The 20891-nt window shown below is 32.3% G+C and overlaps 4 protein-coding genes and 1 pseudogene across 4 annotated transcripts; 1 reads left to right on the top strand and 4 right to left on the bottom strand.

The window, feature by feature from the left end:
* Window positions 1–1993: 1993 nt before the first annotated feature.
* LOC107471677 (putative F-box protein At3g21120) lies at window positions 1994–2619 on the bottom strand. The gene is made up of 2 exons (XM_052255749.1): window positions 2107–2619; window positions 1994–2053 (listed from the first exon to the last, which is right to left on the bottom strand). Exons 1-2 carry the CDS (start codon window positions 2617–2619, stop codon window positions 1994–1996), a joined length of 573 nt encoding a protein of 190 aa, XP_052111709.1.
* Window positions 2620–7210: 4591 nt separating this feature from the next.
* On the bottom strand, window positions 7211–8335 carry LOC107471676 (F-box/kelch-repeat protein At3g23880-like). Its single transcript, XM_016091167.1, has one exon. The coding sequence runs from the start codon at window positions 8333–8335 to the stop codon at window positions 7211–7213; it is 1125 nt and encodes a 374-aa protein (XP_015946653.1).
* A 4260-nt stretch (window positions 8336–12595) lies between these two features.
* LOC107471675 (F-box/kelch-repeat protein At3g23880-like) lies at window positions 12596–13845 on the bottom strand. The gene is made up of 2 exons (XM_016091166.1): window positions 12718–13845; window positions 12596–12628 (listed from the first exon to the last, which is right to left on the bottom strand). The coding sequence occupies exons 1-2, from the start codon at window positions 13843–13845 to the stop codon at window positions 12596–12598; spliced, it is 1161 nt and encodes a 386-aa protein (XP_015946652.1).
* A 2977-nt stretch (window positions 13846–16822) lies between these two features.
* Window positions 16823–17247, top strand: LOC107471674 (putative disease resistance RPP13-like protein 1; annotated as a pseudogene).
* Window positions 17248–17773: 526 nt separating this feature from the next.
* Window positions 17774–18497, bottom strand: LOC107471673 (F-box/kelch-repeat protein At3g23880-like). Its single transcript, XM_021134136.2, has 2 exons — window positions 18002–18497; window positions 17774–17799 (listed from the first exon to the last, which is right to left on the bottom strand). Exons 1-2 carry the CDS (start codon window positions 18495–18497, stop codon window positions 17774–17776), a joined length of 522 nt encoding a protein of 173 aa, XP_020989795.2.
* Window positions 18498–20891: the final 2394 nt, after the last annotated feature.

The following is a 20891-nucleotide window of genomic DNA, read 5'->3' as shown; positions in this document are numbered from 1 at the left end:
TCAAAATACACATATTTTGTTTGCATAAGTGATGCCAAAAATTGGTTACAAGTTTACATTTGATCTTACAAAGCATAGATTGAGTTCTCAAAATGGCGTACATGATAGTTACAGTACCTGGCTTTTACACTAGGCAAACTAAACATGGCAGTGGGCCAGTGGCTGCATTGTGCAGTTGCTATTCGTATCAAATTGGGAATGTAAGATAGCTATAAGAAACATTTGACAATTCAAATGAGTTAATTCATGAGCTGAGGTTTCTAGTGAATGCAACAGGGGACAACTTAGTATTAGCAGTGCAGCAACGTCAGCAAATAGTGATAGCATCAAACTTATCATTTTACAGTTCAATGTCAATTGTGACTTCTTGCAGTATATTTTCTAGTGCATTGAAACAAATTTTCAGCTGCTAATGTGATATGTAATTCTTGGACTTGATAATTTTGTTGACAAAACAGCAATAGAACACTAAAAGCAGCTCCCTCATTAAGTTTTTGCTATGATACCCCTCCGCTCCCAACCATCCCTCTACAACATTATTTGAAGATCTTAAGTACATCTAACTTTTTCAGTGGCAAAAAATTCTCTCATTAGTCAATATTTCATCATCTTTTCTTTGCATTAACTATCTCACATCAACAAAATTCAGAATAAACATAGTTACAATCCTATTAGACATGTATGTAACATTCTAAGAAAGCAATCTTATTTTAGTTGCTATCCTATTAGACATGTATCTAAAGATCCAAGAAATCATATGCTGCATGACAAATTTACTCCAAATAAAAAAAAGAACTAAAACCAATACTCCAACACGTAAGTTGTTTGGTTCCAACACTATTGGAAATGGAGATACACAGGATCAAAACCACATTCACATAGTCACATAATTTCCACAGAAAAAACTAATGAATGTATATACATCATAAATAGAGCATCTACATCATAGATAGGGCATACTTAGGGTACTTTTGGCAGGGTAATAGGATGTCATATTTTATTTCCATCCTTACATTATTCATTCCTACCAGTACAATCCCATGACTATTATAAATAAGATTCCAGCTTGCCATCAAGCTTGTTCACCATACAAAACAAATGTCATGAAAAGATAAAGAAAGTGAAAATTTCATTACTTTTACAATGGGATGGTCGCGAAAATCATGTTCTAGATTCTAACTAATGAAAAAATCAATTTATCTGTAAACTTCGTCAAACCATTAGCAAAAATTAATAAATTTATGCAACAAGTAGTCACGATAAGAATGCTAGAATTTTATGCACTTGTATATATAAAGTTTGCAGCCAAAATAAAAGTGATCCGTCTACAAATTTGGATCCAAGAACAAGAAGTAGCCAAAGTAAGGAAACACCTAAAATAATCACAATGACCTGAACTTTGCTGGGCCTACATGAAATATAAGGATTTAAAATAACAGAACAAAAAGCTGCAGGAGCAAAACTTTGAATAGGAACCGAATTTTAACAAGGCTGAACCAAGCTCTCAACATAATCAAATGCATCGAAGTCAAGATTGTTGATATTAATGCGTTTAACACTATTATCTCTTCGGTCATAAAAAACTTCCTCAAAACAATGCCTGCCTCTCAACATGAAGATATTTCCATTCTCAAATATAAACTCCGGTAATAATAGCGTTTCAACACCGAGATGGTGAAAACTAATCTTTAGCAATTGAGTCCAAGAATTTTCATCTCCAAACTCCTTCATTTGCCATGCAATAAAATGAGTGTTCTTATAATTATGAAGAAGATACATGCTATTTCCCGAAACTCTCAGAATTGGCTCTTGACCGGGGATCTCATCGATACCCTTTGGAAGCAGAATCTGTTTATTTGTATCGGATTTCAGGTCAAAAGAAACAATCATTAACATATCAAGTGTAACAGCAGCCCAATCATAATCATCTCCATGCGGGTTACGGAGACCTAGCCAATTAAGAGTGCCACCGATGAACTGGCCATTAATATCTTCAGGATAAAACGGAAAAGCAGGGAAACTGTTGATCGTCTTCCAAGAACTGCCACGGAAGCTATAAACATGCGCAGTTACTGTTACAGAAGAATCCCGAATAACAGTCACTACCTTGTAACTGTCACTTGACTCATCATACCCAAATCCAAAAGAATTATGCGCATTGACACGTAAGCACGGCGAGTTCTCTGAAACAAACCCTGTGAGAGGGTTCCATAAACGAAACCAGATATCGCTAATACCGTTGTTGGGGCGGCAAAGAACGATATGGGCCACACAAACCAACCCGTTGCATGAACCCGAAACCCAGTCTTCTACGTGAAAAGGGCGGCGATTCTCTTGAACATCAAGAGTGGATGATGGATTTTGGATGAAAGATTCAACGCTACTCAACACTATGCTCTGTTTTCCTTCTTCGCCGAAGTGTGTTCGCGTAAAGAGGAGGATGGCATTTTTGGGTGAACGGTGAAGGTGAAGTTTGACGAAGTGAGGGTGGGAGATGATGGAGTTCCATGATTTGCACACAAGCTTGAGGCGCGTGAGAGGCTTTGCTGGAACCCAAGAGAGGATCTCCATCACCACTTCACACAACAGGAGCGCCGCTTTTGGGTGTTGAGCCGCCATGTGCATGCCCTCAAAATACAACGAAGAACGTAAATGCAATTTGTTGAAAAAATAAATATCTTTTTGTATTTTCAATTATCAGAATTATGCATCAATAATAATAATAATAATAATAACAATAATAATAATAATAATAATAATAATACCATCGAGTTATAACTTAAATGACATAGACTTGATTTGGTAAAGCTTTTACTTTTTGAAATAGCTTATGAATTGAAAGCTGTCTTTTAAACGATAGCTTTTTAAAAGCTGCAACACTTGCATTTAGTAAAATCAAATTAAAAATGACTTTTAATAAACACAAGTACACAATTATGTTTGATAAGGCAGCTTTTAAAAATTAAAAAGATTATAATAAATATATTTATATTGAAAAATAATTTCTTTTTTCAAATTTTTTAAAATTTTATATAATATTTTAAAAAAAATTCATAATAAACGTAAACATAATAAATAAACTCTTTATTTTTTAACTTTAAAATATTATATAAGTATCATACAAATTTATTAAGAGCAATGCTAGGGGACCAGCAATTTTTGTGATTGTTAGCCATCAACTAGCCATCAATAATGATTTGATGATGTGAGATTGGTGTGAGATTTCATCCAATGGCTCACCTTTCTCTGCTGGTTACATGCTGGCCAAAAATCAATAAAACTGCTGGCCCCCTAGACTTTTTCTTTATTTTATCCTACCATGTGATGGAGATGTATTTGTGTTGAAATTTGTGAAGATTAGGTTGAAAAATAAAAAATATATAAAGATTGTGTTAGAATTTGTAAAGGTTAGAATGAGAAGTTAGAAATACATGAAATGAAATAGCCTAAAATATGTGCGTGAAAATAAATAAATTTTGGTAAGCACAGACCAGCTTTAAAAATCTCTCTCAGGACCTTTTAAAAGCACTCATAACTTTTAAAAATCGCAAGCACAAGTACTTGGACTTTTTTAATTTACCAAATACAAAATGAAATGTTTGTGCTTTTAAAAAGTACAAACACCTCTTGAAAAAGTTTTAACAAACCAAGCTGGTGCAAGTTCGAGTTTTTTTTATCTTTCGTAAAATAATATTAATAATAATAATAGTAATAATAATGCTAACTAACTATAACTCAAAAAGTATAATCTTTTCATAGTTGACTTTGACTTTGAGTTTTGAGTTACTTCTCATCAAACAAGAGGCAGCTGGACCTGGATAAAAAGGAAATGAAGTATCATAGTTGAGAGAAGCTCTTCTACTAATTGCTTATCATTTGGTTTTTATCTGCTCATAGAATCAATAAATCACATTTTGGTCCTCATAACTTTTTATTTTATCTCATTCATTTGTTCTAACTTGTTACTAATTACTTAAAAATAATCATCATTAACAGATTAAAGTATAATTGTAAATCCATCAAATACTAAAAAACTTGTTTGTGAGAAATTTGTTTGTTTTATTTCGAAACTATTTTGATTGTTTTCTTTTAAACAAAAAACTAACACAATAAAGTAGAGCAGTTAAAAAGTATAGTTATTAAGTAACAAAACAAAAAATTAAAGTGTAGTAATTTTTGACATTGAAATCAATAACTAGAAGGATCAAAATTAGTCCACTTTTTATCTCCTAATCAGTTTATTGATAACTCTCGCAACACCTAGTCAAGTATTCGAGATGATAGCAAAAAAATCATTCAACCACCTAATACATTTATCCTTCTTAACAAGAGTCTCTATCTAACTCCCAAAGTGTTACTTAATTGTTACTATAGTTTTTAATAGCCATTTTGACTATTAATCCTTACTTACACACTACTTCTCTTGTACACTAATATTTTTATTTACCGGTAACTGTAGGGTCTTATTTAAACCAAAGAAAATATGGCTGCTGCTGTTGTGGGAGGGGCATTACTCTCTGCTTCTGCTCAAGTGTTGTTGGATAAGATCATTTACAATGAGTTCTTGAACTTTTTTAGGAGAAGAAAGCTTAATGTTTCACTTCTTGGAAAGATGAAGATGACATTGCTGAGTGCTCAAGCTGTTCTAAATGACGCCGAGGAGAAGCAGATCACAAATCCTGACGATTTGTAGGATGAAATCAACACTGAGGCTCTTGGATGCAAAGTGAAAGCCATGTATCAAAGTCCATCGTGCAGTGCCAAGGTGCGAAACGTCTTTTCCTCTCGTTTCTGACGATCATATGGTATGATCAATTCTAAAAGCAGCTCCCTCATTAAGTTTTTGTTATGATATCCCTTCCCTCTCAACCGTCCCTCTACAACATCATTTTAAGATCTACAGTACATCTAACTTTTTCAGTGACAAAAAATTCTCTCATTAGTCAATACTTCATCGTCTTTTCTTTGTAGATCTGTCATTAGAATGGGATAGCTGCACTGCTGAAGAGTCCCAACATCTTGTATTGGAGCACCTGCAGCCTTCAACAAACTTGAAGAAACTAACCATCTAATTCTATGCTGGAACCTGGTTTCCCAACTGGTTAGGTAATTCCTCATCCGAAGTTGTCACTATTTTTCATTACTACCACCTTTTGGACAGCTTCATGATCTTAAAGAACTCATCATATTTGATATTATCTTAGTGAAGACTATTGATCCTGAATTTTATGGATGTTGTTCTCCATTATTTCAACCATTTCCCTCGTCTTTCTCATCTGTCTCTAAGCAATTGTCAGAAACTCAAAGGAAATTTACCCAGCAACCTTCCTTCCTTGACTAAACTTGATTTATCCAGTTGTTCTCTACTTGAGTCACAATTTTCTGTTCAAGTAGATAACAGAAACATATCAGTAAATTAATGCTTGGTCTTAATTCTCTTGAACAATTACACATCGAAGCCATTCCTTCTCGGACCGCCTTCCCTAGAGATGGTCTGCCGGAAACGTTAAGAATTCTGTTCCTCAAAAATTGTGAGAACTTTGAATTCTCAAAAGTTGTTGTTTATATTTCCATTGACAACTAAGTCCGTAATTTAGTAACTTGCATATACGCACTTATTTTTCCATTCACTTCTTCCACAATGAAAGTTTTGCAAGCTATTAATAAATAAATATTGATCCAAATTTGTTGGAATAGAGTTTAAAAAAAAAGAGAGAAAGAAGGATTTTTAAAAAAGACATAATGGTTCAAGAGTTTAAAATTAGTATTCAAAATATACATATTTTGTTTGCATAAGTGATGTCAAAAATTGGTTACAAGTCTACGATTTGATCTTACAAAGCATAGATTGAGTTGTCAAAATGGCATATATGACAGTTACAGTACCTAGCTTTTATATTAGGCAAACTAAACATGGCAGTGGCTGCATTGTGCAGTTGCTATTCCTATCAAATTGGGAATATAAGATAGCTATAAAAAACATTTGACAATTCAAATGAGTTAATTCATGAGCTGAGGTTTCTAGTGAATGCAACAGGGAACAACTTAGTATTAGCAGTGTAGCAACGTCAGCAAATAGTGATAGCATCAAACTTATCATTTTACAGTTCAATGTCAATTGTGACTTTAGCAGCATATTTTCTAGTGTATTGAAACAAATTTTCAGCTACTAATGTGATATGTAATTCTTGGACTTGATAATTTTGTTGACAAAACAGCAATAGGGCAACCATCCCTCTACAACATCATTTTAGGATCTTAAGTACATCTAACTTTTCCAATGGCAAAAAATTCTTTCATTAGTCAATATTTCATCATCTTTTCTTTGTATTAACTATTTCACAGCAATAAAATTCAGAATACACATAGTTACTATCCTATTAGACATGTATGTAACAATCTAAGAAAGCAATTTTATTTTAGTTGCTATCCTATTAGACATGTATCTAAAGATCCAAGAAATCATATGCTGCATGACAAATTTACTCCAAATAAAAAAAAGAACTAAAACCAATACTCCGACACGTAAGCTGTTTGGTTCCAACACTATTGGAAATAGAGATACACAGGATCAAAACCACATTCACATAGTCACATAATTTCCACAGAAAAAACTAATGAATGTATATACATCATAAATAGAGCATCTACATCATAGATAGGGCATACTTAGGGTACTTTTGGCAGGGTAATAGGATGTCATATTTTATTTCCATCCTTACATTATTCATTCCTACTAGTACAATCCCATGACTACTATAAATAAGATTCCAGCTTGCCATCAAGCTTGCTCACCATACAAAACATATGTCATGAAAAGATAAAGTAACCAATAACTAAATAAAGAAAGTGAAAATTTCATTACTTTTACAATGGGATGGTCGCAAAAATCATATTCTAGATTCTAACTAATGAAAAAATCAATTTGTCTGTAAACTTCATCCAACCATTAGCAAAAATTAATAAACTTATGCAACAAGTAATCACGATAAGAATGCTAGAATTTTATGCACTTGTATATATAAAGTTTGCAGCCAAAATAAAAGTGATCCGTCTACAATTTGGATCCAACAACAAGAAGTAGCCAAAGTAAGGAAACCCCCAAAATAATCACAATGACCTAAACTTTGCTGGGCCTACATGAAATATAAGGATTTAAAATAACAGAACAAAAAGCTGCAGGAGCAAAACTTTGAATAGAAACCGAATTTTAACAAGGCTGAACCAAGCTCTCAACATAATCAAATGCATCGAAGTCAAGATTGTTGATATTAACGCGTTTAACACTATTATCTCTTCGGTCATAAAAAACTTCCTCAAACATGAAGATATTTCCATTCTCAAATATAAACTCCGGTAGCAATAGCATTTCAACACCGAGATGGTCAAAACTAATCTTTAGCAATTGAGTCCAAGAATTTTCATCTCCAAACTCCTTCATTTGCCATGCAATGAAATGAGTGTTCTTATAATCATGAAGAAGATACAGGCTGTTTCCCGAAACTCCCAGACTTGGCTCTTCACGGGGGATCTCATGGATACCCTTTGGAAGCAGAATCTGTTTATTTGTATCGGATTTCAGGTCAAAAGAAACAATCATTAACATATCAAGTGTAACAGTATCCCAATCATAATCACCTCCATGCGGGTTACGGAGACCTAGCCAATTAAGAGTGCCACCGATGAAGTGGCCATTATCATCAAAAAACGGAAAAGCAGGAAAACTGTTGACCCTCTTCCAAGAACTGCCACGGAAGCTATAAACCTGCGCAGTTACTGTTCCAGAAGAATAATCCCGACTGGCAATCACTACCTTGTAACTGTCACTTGACTCATCATACCCAAACCCAAAAGCATCATGCCCATTGACACGTAAGCAAGGCGAAGGCGAGTTCCCTGAAATAAACCCTATGAGAGGGTTCCATAAACGAAACCAGATATCGAAATTATCGTTGTTAGGGTGGAAAAGACTATGGGCCACACAAACCAACCCGTTGCATGAACCCACAACACAGTCTTCTACGTGTAGAGAGCGGCGATTCTCTTGAGCATCAAGAGTGGATGATGGATTTTGGATGAAAGATTCAACGCTACTCAACACTATGCCCTGTTTTCTTTCTTTCTCGGGGAAAGGTGGTGTTCGCGTAATCAGGAGGATGCCATTTTTGGGTGATCGGTGAAGGTGAAGTTTGGCGAAGTGAGGGTGGGAGATGAAGGAGTTCCATGACTTGCACACAAGCTTGAGGCGCGTGACAGGCTTTGCAGGAATCCAAGAGAGGATCTCCATCACAAATTCACACAAGAGGACCGCCGCTGTTGGGTGTTTAGGCGCCATGTGCATGCCCTCCAAATACAACGAAGATCGTAAATGTAATTGTATTATAAGGTGGTTGAGATTTGGATTTTTTAAATTTTAAATTTTATTTTAGAGGATATAGGGCGATTTTTTATTATTTATTTTATAAATAGAATTAAAAAATATAAACAAAATTATTTAAGTATGAGTGATTATATTTTAAAATTTAGAGAATTTAAATTTAAATTCAAATTGATGGCTAGGTTTTAAAATTGACCAGGAAATAAAGAGATGACATGTGTCCTGTTATTGTTGTGGTTAGTGGAGATTATTAGCGTCGATTCCGAAAACGAAAAATTTGTGATCGCACACATTTCTTGGATTGGAAAATTAATGGAGTGAATGGTCTAAGCGTATAATGTGTATAATAGAGGTTTAGGAAGTATTAGAGATATGATCATTAGTGTTACATTGTTCTGTCAGGTTATGCTTTTGGGATGAGTGGGTTCATGACATGGTATTAGAATATAAATTTTTTAAAATTATGATCTATTCTATTCTGATAGTATAGATTATGCATGGTATAAAAAATTTATAAAATTAAATTATTTTTACAATGAAATAGTAGGTTGACAAAAGTCTATGGCTAAGAAGATTAAAGTATTTGTAGATAAAAAAAATCAAATAATAAGATTTTTATGAATAATTAATTTTTATACTTGCTATTTGAAAATAATATTTTTTCCTTGTGTATATAAAAATATAATTATATATTAGTATAAAAAATTATATTGATAGTTATAAAATTAACTCAAAATTAATTTTTTTTAAAAACAATTGAATCTTAATTCTAACTTTTTATTATAATATTAGTATTCTTTCTAAATTATATGTAATAAATATTTGAAAAAAGAGAAATTAAAATATAGATTAAAAAGATAAGCGGTAAAAATTTAAAACTAAATAAAAACTATAAAAGAAAGATAAAAAAAATAGAGAATGAGAGAAAAGAGAGAGAATAAAGATGAAAAATGAGAGTGAAAGTGAAAGTTTTAATTTATTTTCTTAATTTTAAGTTTTGTAAATTGATGGAAAGGGATGTTTTTAGACATTTCATAAAAAATGAAGTGTCATTTTCTCTTAAAAATACAAAGTACAGACTACAGACACTTCTAATTTGTTTATTGATTTTTTTTGTTAAGGTTGACGTTGACTCTATGCTGCTAATTGCTTCTAATTGTATCATTTGGTTTTGTGACTAAATTCTACTCTTAAGGTAAGAATTCAGCTCTTTCTCTCTTCCTCTCTTCTTTAATTAGTGAGGTCCAAAATCAGAGGGAGAGACTGTAATAACATCTGCTGATAGAATCAATAAACTACATTTTGATTCTCATGGCTCTCTATTTTATCCTATTCATTTATTCTAACTTGTTACTAATTACTTGACAATAATTATCATTAACTGATTAAAGTATAGTTGTAAATTCATCAAATACTAAGAAACTTGTTTGTGAGAAATTTGTATGCTATTAATCCTTACTTACACACTACTTCTCTTGTAATCATCATTAACTATAGAGTCTTATTTAAACCAAAGAAAATATGGCTGCTGCTATGGTGGGAGGGGCATTACTCTCTGCTTCTGTTCAGGTGTTGTTGGATAAGATCATTTTCAATGAGTTCTTGGACTTCTTTAGGAGAAGGAAGCTTAATGTTTCACTTTTTGGAAAGATGAAGATGAAGTTAAAGACAAGTTTGATTTAAAAGCATGGGCATGTGTTTCAAAGGATTTTCATGGTTTTCAGGATCACTAAGACTATGCTTGAATCGTTTACCTCAAAAACAACAAATACTGATAACTTGAATACTCTGCTATGCAAACCTTTCCTATCTTCCATTTGACATCTCTTGATAGTGAAGATTGCTGAACACGCATTTGGAGCAAATAATTCCAGTGAAAGGTCCAACCTAGAAGGAATTGGAAGAGAAATTGTGAAAAAATGTGATGGTTTGCCTTTAGCTGCAGTTGCATTGAGAGCGTCTTCTTGGCACCAAATTGTCGAAAAATGATTGGAATAAGGTACTTAGAAGTAACATTTGGGATCTTCCAAATTTGAATGTGCAAACTTAGAAGTATCATTTTACACAACTTGAATACATATAAACATTTTCTTTACTGCTCCCTTTCTAATAGAAATATTATGAATGTGTAGAGTCATATCCTTATAACACCACTGACTCTTGAATTTTACTTGTTTCATAGGTTGTAGCAAACTATTTGTGAACCATGCTTGTGAAGTTGTGGGAAACTTGCTGTAACTTGAAGCAGAGGATAATATTCTCTATCGGATTTTGGTGTGCACATAGTATCTTTGTTTTAAGAGAAGCTCACAGCATATGGTGCAACCTCATGCAGCCAAGTTCAGCTCATGCATGCATGGTTGGCGTGACTAAATTAAGTGGATATAGTTGTAGAGTTAGTTATTGTTACTTGCCACGTAGGATCAGTTAGTTAGAGGCTAAATTAGTTGTAGTTTGCTGCTATATAAGCCACGTGTATCAGCTAGTTTCATTTGAGATCTTTCACTTTAGATTGAGTTTATTCATCAACTCCATTTAATTTCTTCTCTCAATTCTCTCCAATTTAGTGTGCTCGTTCTGCTTCACTCACCAATCTTAAAGCATATTATCAATATGTCATTGTTTTTATATAATCATTAAATATTTTATTTTGTGAAATTTTAATTTCTTTATATTTTAAACTCTCTAAACTATCCCTTTCCAATCAAACTTGTTTAGTTAAACTTTTTTCTCAAAACCAATTTTGACGGCAAAATATCCATAAAACATAGAAAATCTCACAAAACCAAATAAAAAAAATTATTATTATACAAAAATAGTGATATATTTGCAATATGTTTCAAAAGAGTAATATAAGTAATTAATAATAAAAATAGTGACAATTGAGTTCTAAAATATATAGTTAACACACGTGATTTAAGGAGTGATCTTGGCTAAAACTTGCTAAAGCGTGTTGAAATGTGTAGTAAAAATTAGATTGCAAGAAAACTTGTAGATTTAGTTTTATTAATAGGTAGAGATCTGTAATAAAGACAAAATCAGAAACTAAATTTGCACACAAAATTTTCTAATGAATGCAACAGGGGACAACTTAGTATTAGCAGTACAGCAACGTCAGCAAATAGTGATAGCATCAAACTTATCATTTTACAGTTCAATGTCAATTGTGACTTTTAGCAGTATATTTTCTAGTGCATTGAAACAAATTTTCAGCTGCTAATGTGATATGTAATTCTTGGACTTGATAATTTTGTTGACAAAACAGCAATAGAACACTAAAAGCAGCTCCCTCATTAAGTTTTTGTTATGATACCCCTCCCCTCCCAACCATCCCTCTACAATATCATTTTAGGATCTTAAGTACATCTAACTTTTCCAGTGGCAAAAAATTCTCTCATTAGTCAATATTTCATCATCTTTTCTTCGTATTAACTATTTTACAGCAATAAAATTCAGAATACACATAGTTACCATCCTATTAGACATGTATGTAACAATCTAAAAAAACAATCTTATTTTAGTTGCTATCCTATTAGACATGTATCTAAAGATCCAAGAAATCATATGTTGCATGACAAATTTACTCCGAATAAAAAAAGAACTTAAAACAATACTCTGATACATAAGTTTTTTGGTTCCATCACTATTGGAAATGGAGTCTGATGAAGATACACAGGATCAAAACCACCTTCACATAGTCACATAATTTTCACAGAAAAAACTAATGAATGTATATACATCATAAATAGAGCATCTACATCATAGATAGGCCATACTTAGGGTACTTTTGGCAGGGTAATAGGATGTCATAATTTATTTTCATCCTCATATTATTCATTCCTATTAGTACAATCCCATGACTACTATAAATAAGATTCCAGCTTGCCATCAAGCTTGTTCACCATACAAAACATATGTCATGAAAAGATAAAGTAACCAATAACTAAATAAAGAAAGTGAAAATTTCATTACTTTTACAATGGGATGGTCGCGAAAATCATGTTCTAGATTCTAACTAATGAAAAAATCAATTTGTCTGTAAACTTCATCCAACCATTAGCAAAAATTAATAAACTTATGCAACAAGTAGTCACGATAAGAATGCTAGAATTTTATGCACTTGTATATATAAAGTTTGCAGCCAAAATAAAAGTGATCCGTCTACAAATTTGGATCCAACAACAAGAAGTAGCCAAAGTAAGGAAACACCCAAAATAATCACAATGACCTGAACTTTGCAGGGCCTACACCCTACATGAAATATAAGGATTTAAAATAACAGAACAAAAAGCTGCAGGAGAAAAACTTTGAATAGGAACCGAATTTTAACAAGGCTGAACCAAGCTCTCAACATAATCAAATGCATCGAAGTCAAGATTGTTGATATTAACGCGTTTAACACTATTATCTCTTCGGTCATAAAAATCTTCCTCAAAACGATGCCTGCCTCTCAACATGAAGATATTTCCATTCTCAAATATAAACACCGGTAAAAATAGCCTTTCAACACCGAGATGGTGAAAACTAATCTTTAGCAATTGAGTCCAAGAATTTTCATCTCCAAACTCCTTCATTTGCCATGCAATAAAATGAGTGTTCTTGTAATCATGAAGAAGATACAGCCTATTTCCCCAAACTCCCAGAATTGGCTCTTGAGCGGGGATCTCATCGATACCCTTTGGAAGCAAAATCTGTTTATTTGTATCCGATTTCAGGTCAAAAGAAACAAGCATTAACATATCAAGTGTAACAGCAGCCCAATCATAATCATCTCCATGCGGGTTGCGGAGACCTAGCCAATTAAGAGTGCCACCGATGAAGTGGCCATTATCTTCAAAAGAAAACGGAAAAGCAGGGAAACTGTTGGCTCTCTTCCAAGAACTGCCACCGAAGCTATAAACTTGCGTAGTTACTGTTCCAGAAGAACCCCGAGTAGTAGTACTCACTACCTTGTAACTGTCACTTGACTCATCGTACCCAAACCCAAAAGCAGTATGCACATTGACACGTAAGCACGGCGAGTTCTCTGAAATAAACCCTGTGAGAGGGTTCAATAAATGGAACCAGATATCGATAATATCATTGATGGGGTGGCCAAGAATGGCCACACAAACCAACCCGTTGCATGAACCCACAACCCAGTCTTCTTCTACGTGTAGAGAGCGGCGATTCTCTTGAGCATCAAGAGTGGATGATGGATTTTGGATGAAAGATTCAACGCTACTCAACACTAAGCCCCATTTTTTTTCTTCGTCGCGGGGGAAAGGTGGTGTTCGCGTAAAGAGGAGGATGGCATTTTTGGGTGAACGGTGAAGGTGATGTTTGACGAAGTGAGGGTGGGAGATGATGGAGTTCCATGACTTGCACACAAGCTTCAGGCGCGTGACAGGTTTTGCAGGAACCCAAGAGAGGATCTCCATCACCACTTCACACAACAGGAGCGCCGCTGTTAGGTGTTGAGCCGCCATGTGCATGCCCTCGAAATACAACGAAGAACGTCAATGTAATTGTATTATAAGTTGGCTGGAATTTGTATGCTTAAAATTTTGAATTTTATTTTAGTTACTTATCATTTGTTCTGTAGTTGAAACTAAAAAAATATAAAAAAATTATAAAAAAATGAGAGATCACAATTTAAATTTTGAAAAATTTAATTTTAAATTAATTGTATCTCAGCTAGGTTTTAAGATTGAAGAGAGAATGAAGAGATGACATGTGTCCTGTTATTGTTACGGTTAGTGAAGATTATAAAGGTAGTTTCTGAAAACGAAAAATTTGTGACCGCACACATATTTTTGGGATTTTATTATTAATATGTAGGGTTGTGAAAGTAATTTCATTTTCTAAGTTATTTATGGCAGAACTAATTTTAGGGTTTGTCCAATTGCAGAACAACTTTTTTATTCTGGTGAATAGGTGCCAGAATTTTAAAAGTTTGTATAAGTTTTATGTGTGTTTTGTAATCCCAACTTTGAGAATGTTGCACATCAGCCATGGCTGTAACTTGCACTGGCACAAACTGGGAGCAAGAGATTTTTTAATTTTTTATTTTTATTTTTGTTGTTTGGACCCGCCGAAAATACTAATAAGACAAGCCACACCAAAACAATAAGAGAAAAGCACACAATAATGTGATTGTAACTCAACTTGCAGGTGGGAAGCATTCTTTTTAATTTTGTCAAAATTTTGATTTTCGTTACACTTCTTTATTTATTTTCTTAATTTTAAGTTTTGTAAATTGAGATAAAGAGATGTTTTTTAGACATTTCATAAAAAAAAATGTTTTTTTTTTAAATACAAAGTACATACACTATTAATTTGTTGAAAGAAATATATTTTTGTCTTTTTAATAAATAATTAGAACTAGTGTGTTCCCTGTGGGCTATTTTTATAAATCTATTTTATCGTTTAATTTTTTAATGGTTTAATTACTCTATTAACTTTTATAGTTTTGCGAAATTTTTAATTAAGTTCCTATATTTTTAATCTTTTAATTGAGTCATTGCACCAAATTTATTTTTTAATTAAGTCTCTATACTTTTTTTTCTTTTATTTGAGTTCCTGCACCAACCTTTTTTTAGTTAGATTCCTATACAATTAAGCTAATTACTATCAAGAGGGATCTAATTGAAAAAAAAATGGTATAAGAACCCAGTTAAAAAAAAGTATATTGTATAGAAACCTAATTAAAAATTTTGCAAAACTATAGAGACAACGGAGCAATTAAACCTTTTTTAATCTATGAATAAAGAATTTTATATATGAACAATAAAACTTTTACACGTTATATGAAATGAGAGATTAATCTCTTTTTATTATATTGATATACAAAAATGTTATCTATACAATAAAATTAATCATTAATATATTTATATTCAAGTATATGTATATTTTACTTTATTTTTAATATATATTTATATTCTAATATATATTTTATTCTAGTAGCTAGCTGACTTTGTTAACTAATTTTAATGTACACGTAAAATAGTTGATTGATATTTTATCATATTATAAAAAACAAATATTTAAAAATTGGAGGAATTTTTAGAGCACAGTTTAACTAATAAAAAAAAGTGAAATAAGTGAATAAATTTGTTGTTATATAAGAGTAAAATTAACTATTAAAATTGTTCCTCCTATATATTAATAGATTATTCATCCAATATTTAGATTATCTCTTTTTATTTGTAAAACTATTCCAACATAATATTTAGTACATATTTAATTCAGTTGTTTCTACTTCGTTAGACAGAATTCTTTTTATGATAAATAATAATATAGAATATAGAAAATATTCAAATAGCAAATTTTTAAAAAATATATTGCTTGAAAAAAATACTTTAATATCATGACACCTAGTGAGTTCTTCTTCATTTATGATGTATGTGTATAATCCAATCAATTCACTCATCATTATTATAATAATTATGTATTATTGTTTAATAAATAGAACTTTTTCATTATGTAAACTTCAATCGAAAGAATATATATTATTTAAAATTTAAAATTTTATTTATTATTTGTATTATTTCTTTAAGTAAAACTTTAATAATTTAACTAAATTATTATTTGATATCTTTGTTTTATTAATAAAAAAAGTATATACAATTAAAATCTAATACGTTTGTCTATTAATTGTTTTAATCATTTTAAATTCTAAAAATTTATTATTCATGCAAACGTTTTTCAAACAATCAAAATGTCAAAATTTTTAATTATTATAATAAAAAATTATTCTAAAATTTAAAACACTATAAATCATCAAATTTACTTTTACATATAAAACACTCAATTGATTTTTCTTTAAAAAACTCATTTGCCTATAAATTAGTAATAAAATATATGATTGACTTTCTCTATCAATAACTGAAGTATTTTATATAGTCATCCAAAAAAAATTAAAAAACTGAAGTATTTTACATAACATACTGAAAATACAAGTAGAAAAATATATAATGATCAAAACCAAATTTTCATGACCTTCACATTTAAAATGACACCAAAATAGAGAATTTATTCATTTAATAAAACCATGACCTTCATATTCAACATGATTTATCAGCATCTCAATAGAAATTACATGACTTGTTGCTTAACTTAAATTAATTGAAAATGAAGTTATGAAAATAATCTATGGCTTTTGGTCTATAAATACATAGGTTCATGGAAACAAAAAGTCAAGAGAGTTATCTCGTTCTTCTATTACTTCTATCCTGTCGTTTACACTTAAGTATTCGAGATGATAGTACAAAAACAAATCAACCACCTATTACATTTATCCTTCTTAACAAGAGCCTATGTCTAACTTTTGAAGTGTTGCTTATTTATTACCATAGTTTCTTATAGCCATTTTGACTATTAATCCTTACTTACATACTACTACTCTTGTAAACTAATATTTTTATTTACTGGTAACTGTAGAGTCTTATTTAAACCAAAGAAAATATGGCTGCTGCTATTATGGGAGGGGCATTACTCTCTGATTCTGTTCAGGTGTTGTTGGATAAGATCATTTCCAATGAGTTCTTAGACTTCTTTAGGAGAAGAAAGCTTAATGTTTCACTTCTTAGAAAGATGAAGATGACATTGCTGAGTGATCAAGCTGTTCTAAATGATGCCGAGGAGAAGCAGATCATAAATCCTGCTGTAGAGGAATGGCTGAATGGCTGAATGAGCTCACACAAGCTGTCTTTGATGCTGACGATTTGTTGGATGAAATCAACACTGAGACACTTGGATGTAAAGTGAAAGCCAGGTATCAAAGTCCATCGTGCAGTGCCAAGGTGCGAAACGTCTTTTCCTCTCGTTTCGGACGATCATATGGTATGATCAATTCTAAAAGCAGCTCCCTCATCAAGTTTTTGTTATGATACCCCTCCCCTCCCAATCGTCCCTCTACAACATCATTTTAAGATTTTAATTACATCTAACTTTTGTAGTCACACAAAATTCTCTCATTAGTCAATATTTCATCGTCTTTTTTTTGTATTAACTATCTCACAGCACAAAATTCAGAATACACATAGTTACCATGTTATTAGACATATATGTAACAATTTAAGAAAACAATCTTATTTTAGTTGCCATCCTATTAGACATGTATCTAAAGATCCAAGAAATCATATACTGCATGACAAATTTACTTTTTAAACCACCTTTACATAGTCAAATAATTTCCAAGGAAAAAACTAATGAAAGTATATACATCATGTTGAATTTGAAAAATTAAAACTGGATTGAAGTGATGATCAAACATTATTAGACTATTATCATTTGTTTGTGTGATTAGTTTTATTAAGTAGGTAGGATGTTAAAATAGTCATGATAAAAGTGATCTGTCTACAAATTTGGACACAACAACAAGAAGTAGCTAAAGTAAGAAAACACCCAAAATAATCACAATGACAAGAACTTTGCTAGGCCTACATGAAATATAAGAATTTAAAATAACAGAATAAAAAGCTGCAGAAGCAAAACTTTGAATAGGAACCGAATTTTAACAAGGCTGAATCAAGCTCTCAACATAATCAAATACATGGAAGTAACAATTGTTGGCCAAGATATTAACGCGTTTAACACTATTATCTCTTCGGTCATAAAAAACTTCCTCAAAACGATGCCTACCTCTCAACATGAAGATATTTCCATTCTCAAATATAAACTCCGGGAATAATAGCCTTTCAACACCGAGGTAGTGAAAACTAATCTTTAGCAATTGAGTCCAAGAATTTTCATCTCCAAACTCCTTCATTTGCCATGCAATAAAATGAGTGTTCTTGTAATCATGAAGAAGATACAGCCTATTTCCCCAAATTCCCAGAGTTGGATCTTTACTGGAGATCTCATCGATACCCTTTGGAAGCAGAATCTGTTTATGTGTATCCGATTTCAGGTCAAAAGAAACAATCATTAACATATCAAGTGTAACATCAGCCCAATCATAATCATCTCCAAGCGGGTTACGGAGACCTAGCCAATTAAGAGTGCCACCGATGAAGTGGCCAATATCTTCAGCAGAAAACGGAAAAGCAGGAAAACTGTTGACCCTCTTCCAAGAACTGCCACGGAAGCTATAAACTTGGGCAGTTACTGTTCCAGAAGAATCCCGAATGACAGTCATTACCTTGTAACTGTCACTTGACTCATCATACCCAAACCCAATAACATTATGCGCATTGACACATAAGCAAGGCGAGTTCCCTGAAATAAACCCTGTGAGAGGGTTCCATAAACGAAACCGGATATCGCAAATATGGTTCTTGTATAGAATATGGGCCACACAAACCAACCCGTTGCATGAACCCAAAACCCAGTCTTGTACGTGTAGAGAGTGGCGATTCTCTTGAGCATCAAGAGTAGATGATGGATTTTGGATGAAAGATTCAACGCTACTCAACACTAAGCCCTGATTCAACGCTACTCAACACTATGCCCTGTTTTCTTTCTTTGTCGGGGAAAGGTGGTGTTCGCGTAGACAGGAGGATGGCATTATTGGGTGAACGGTGTAGGTGAAGTTTGACGAAGTGAGGGTGGGAGATGATGGAGTTCCATGACTTGCACACAAGCTTCAGGCGCGTGACAGGCTTTGCAGGAATCCAAGAGAGGATCTCCATCACCACTTCACACAACAGGAGCGCCGCTGTTGGGTGTTGAGGCGCCATCTGCATGCCCTCGAAATACAACGAAGAAGAACGTAAATGTAATTGTATTATAAGTAATGGATAGGATTTGAAATTTTGAATTCTCTAAATTTTAAATTTTATTTTAAAGTATAAAGTATGATTTTTTTATTATTTATTTTATAAATAAGATTAAAAATTATAAAAAAAATTATTTAAAAATGAGTGATCACATTTTAAAATTTAAAAAATTAAATTTAAATTAATCGTCTCTCCAGCGACCAGGTTTTAAAATTGAACAGGAAATAAAGAGATAGACATGTGTTCTGTTATTGTTGTGTTAGTGCCTTAGTGGAGATTATTAACGTCGTTTCTGAAAACAAAAAATTTGTGATGGCGCGCACATTTTTGGGATTTTATTAATATGTAGAAATTTGAAAGTAATTTCATTTTCCAAATTATTTATGGCAGAGCTAATTTTAGGATTTGTCCAATTGCAGAACAACTTTTTTTTCTGGTGAATGGCCGCGACATGATTTGTCGATTTTGTGGTGCTGAAATTTTGAATTTTTTGTATAAGTTTTATGTATGTTTTGTGATCCCAACTTTGAAAATGTTGCAGAGCAACCATGACTGTAACTTGCACAAACTGGGAGCAAGAGGTTTTTAATTTTTTTTTTTTATTTTTGTTGTTTGGACCCGCCGTGCATGACAAGAATTTTAAATTAAAACAAAACAGCAACAACAACAACAACATAATAATAATAATAATAATAATAATAATAATAATAATAATAGTTGAGAGAAATTCTACTGCTAATTGCTTCTATGGTCTGCCGGAAACGTTAAGAGTTCTGTTCCTCAAAAATTGTGAGAACTTTGAATTCTCAAAAATTGTTGTTTATATTTCCATTGACAACTAAATCCGTAATTTAGTAACTTGCATATACGCACTTATTTTTCCATTCACTTCTTCCACAATGAAAGTTTTGCAAGCTATTAATAAATAAATATTGATCCAAATTTGTTGGAATAGAGTTTAAACAAAAAGAGAGAAAGAAGGATTTTTAAAAAAGACATAATGGTTCAAGAGTTTAAAATTAGTATTCAAAATACACATATTTTGTTTGCATAAGTGATGCCAAAAATTGGTTACAAGTCTTCGATTTGATCTTACAAAGCATAGATTGAGTTGTCAAAATGGCGTACATGATAGTTACAGTACCTGGCTTTTATATTAGGCAAACTAAACATGGCAGTGGCTGCATTGTGCAGTTGCTATTCGTATCAAATTGGGAGTGTAAGATAGCTATAAGAAACATTTGACAATTCAAATGAGTTAATTCATGAGCCGAGGTTTCTAGTGAATGCAACAGGGGACAACTTAGTATTAGCAGTGCAGGAACATCGCTAAATAGTGATAGCATCAAACTTATCATGTTACAGTTCAAGGTCAATTGTGACTTTTAGCATTATATTTTCTAGCGCATTGAAACAAAATTTCAGCTGCTAATGTGATATGTAATTCTTGGACTTTATAATTTTGTTGACAAAACAGCAATAGAACACTAAAAGCAGCTCCCTCATTAAGTTTTTGTTATGATATCCCTCCCCTCCCAACCATTCCTCTACAACATCATTTTAAGATCTTAAGTACATCTAACTTTTCTAGTGGCAAAAAATTCTCTCATTAGTCAATACTAGTATTTTTACCCGTGAAAAATCACGGATATATTTAGACCAAAACCAACAGAGACTCCACATTGAAATGGCTTTAAACTAAAAGATGTTTGTGTAAAATCTAAGCTTTCAAATTCATCAGTCAACATAAGTGCTAGTAGGTATGAAGTACTTGCAACAAACTCTCTATCCTTGCAGTTTTTTCTTGAGTTCTC

The sequence above is a fragment of the Arachis duranensis genome, chromosome 10 (assembly GCF_000817695.3).
Source record: "Arachis duranensis cultivar V14167 chromosome 10, aradu.V14167.gnm2.J7QH, whole genome shotgun sequence".
NCBI classification, from domain to species: Eukaryota; Viridiplantae; Streptophyta; class Magnoliopsida; order Fabales; family Fabaceae; genus Arachis; species Arachis duranensis.
This window is presented reverse-complemented; position numbering and strand designations above follow the sequence as displayed.

Coding starts and splice junctions, on each gene's coding strand:
- LOC107471677 (XM_052255749.1), bottom strand. CDS start 2,619: ATGGCGGCTCAACACCCAAAAGCGGCGCTCCTGTTGTGTGAAGTGGTG. Junction 2,054..2,106: donor AGTCAAGTGACAGTTACAAG/GTAGTGACTGTT, acceptor GCATGTTTATAG/CTTCCGTGGCAGTTCTTGGA.
- LOC107471676 (XM_016091167.1), bottom strand. CDS start 8,335: ATGGCGCCTAAACACCCAACAGCGGCGGTCCTCTTGTGTGAATTTGTG.
- LOC107471675 (XM_016091166.1), bottom strand. CDS start 13,845: ATGGCGGCTCAACACCTAACAGCGGCGCTCCTGTTGTGTGAAGTGGTG. Junction 12,629..12,717: donor TTGATTATGTTGAGAGCTTG/GTTCAGCCTTGT, acceptor TATTTCATGTAG/GGTGTAGGCCCTGCAAAGTT.
- LOC107471673 (XM_021134136.2), bottom strand. CDS start 18,497: ATGACTGTCATTCGGGATTCTTCTGGAACAGTAACTGCCCAAGTTTAT. Junction 17,800..18,001: donor AAATATCTTCATGTTGAGAG/GTAGGCATCGTT, acceptor TATTTCATGTAG/GCCTAGCAAAGTTCTTGTCA.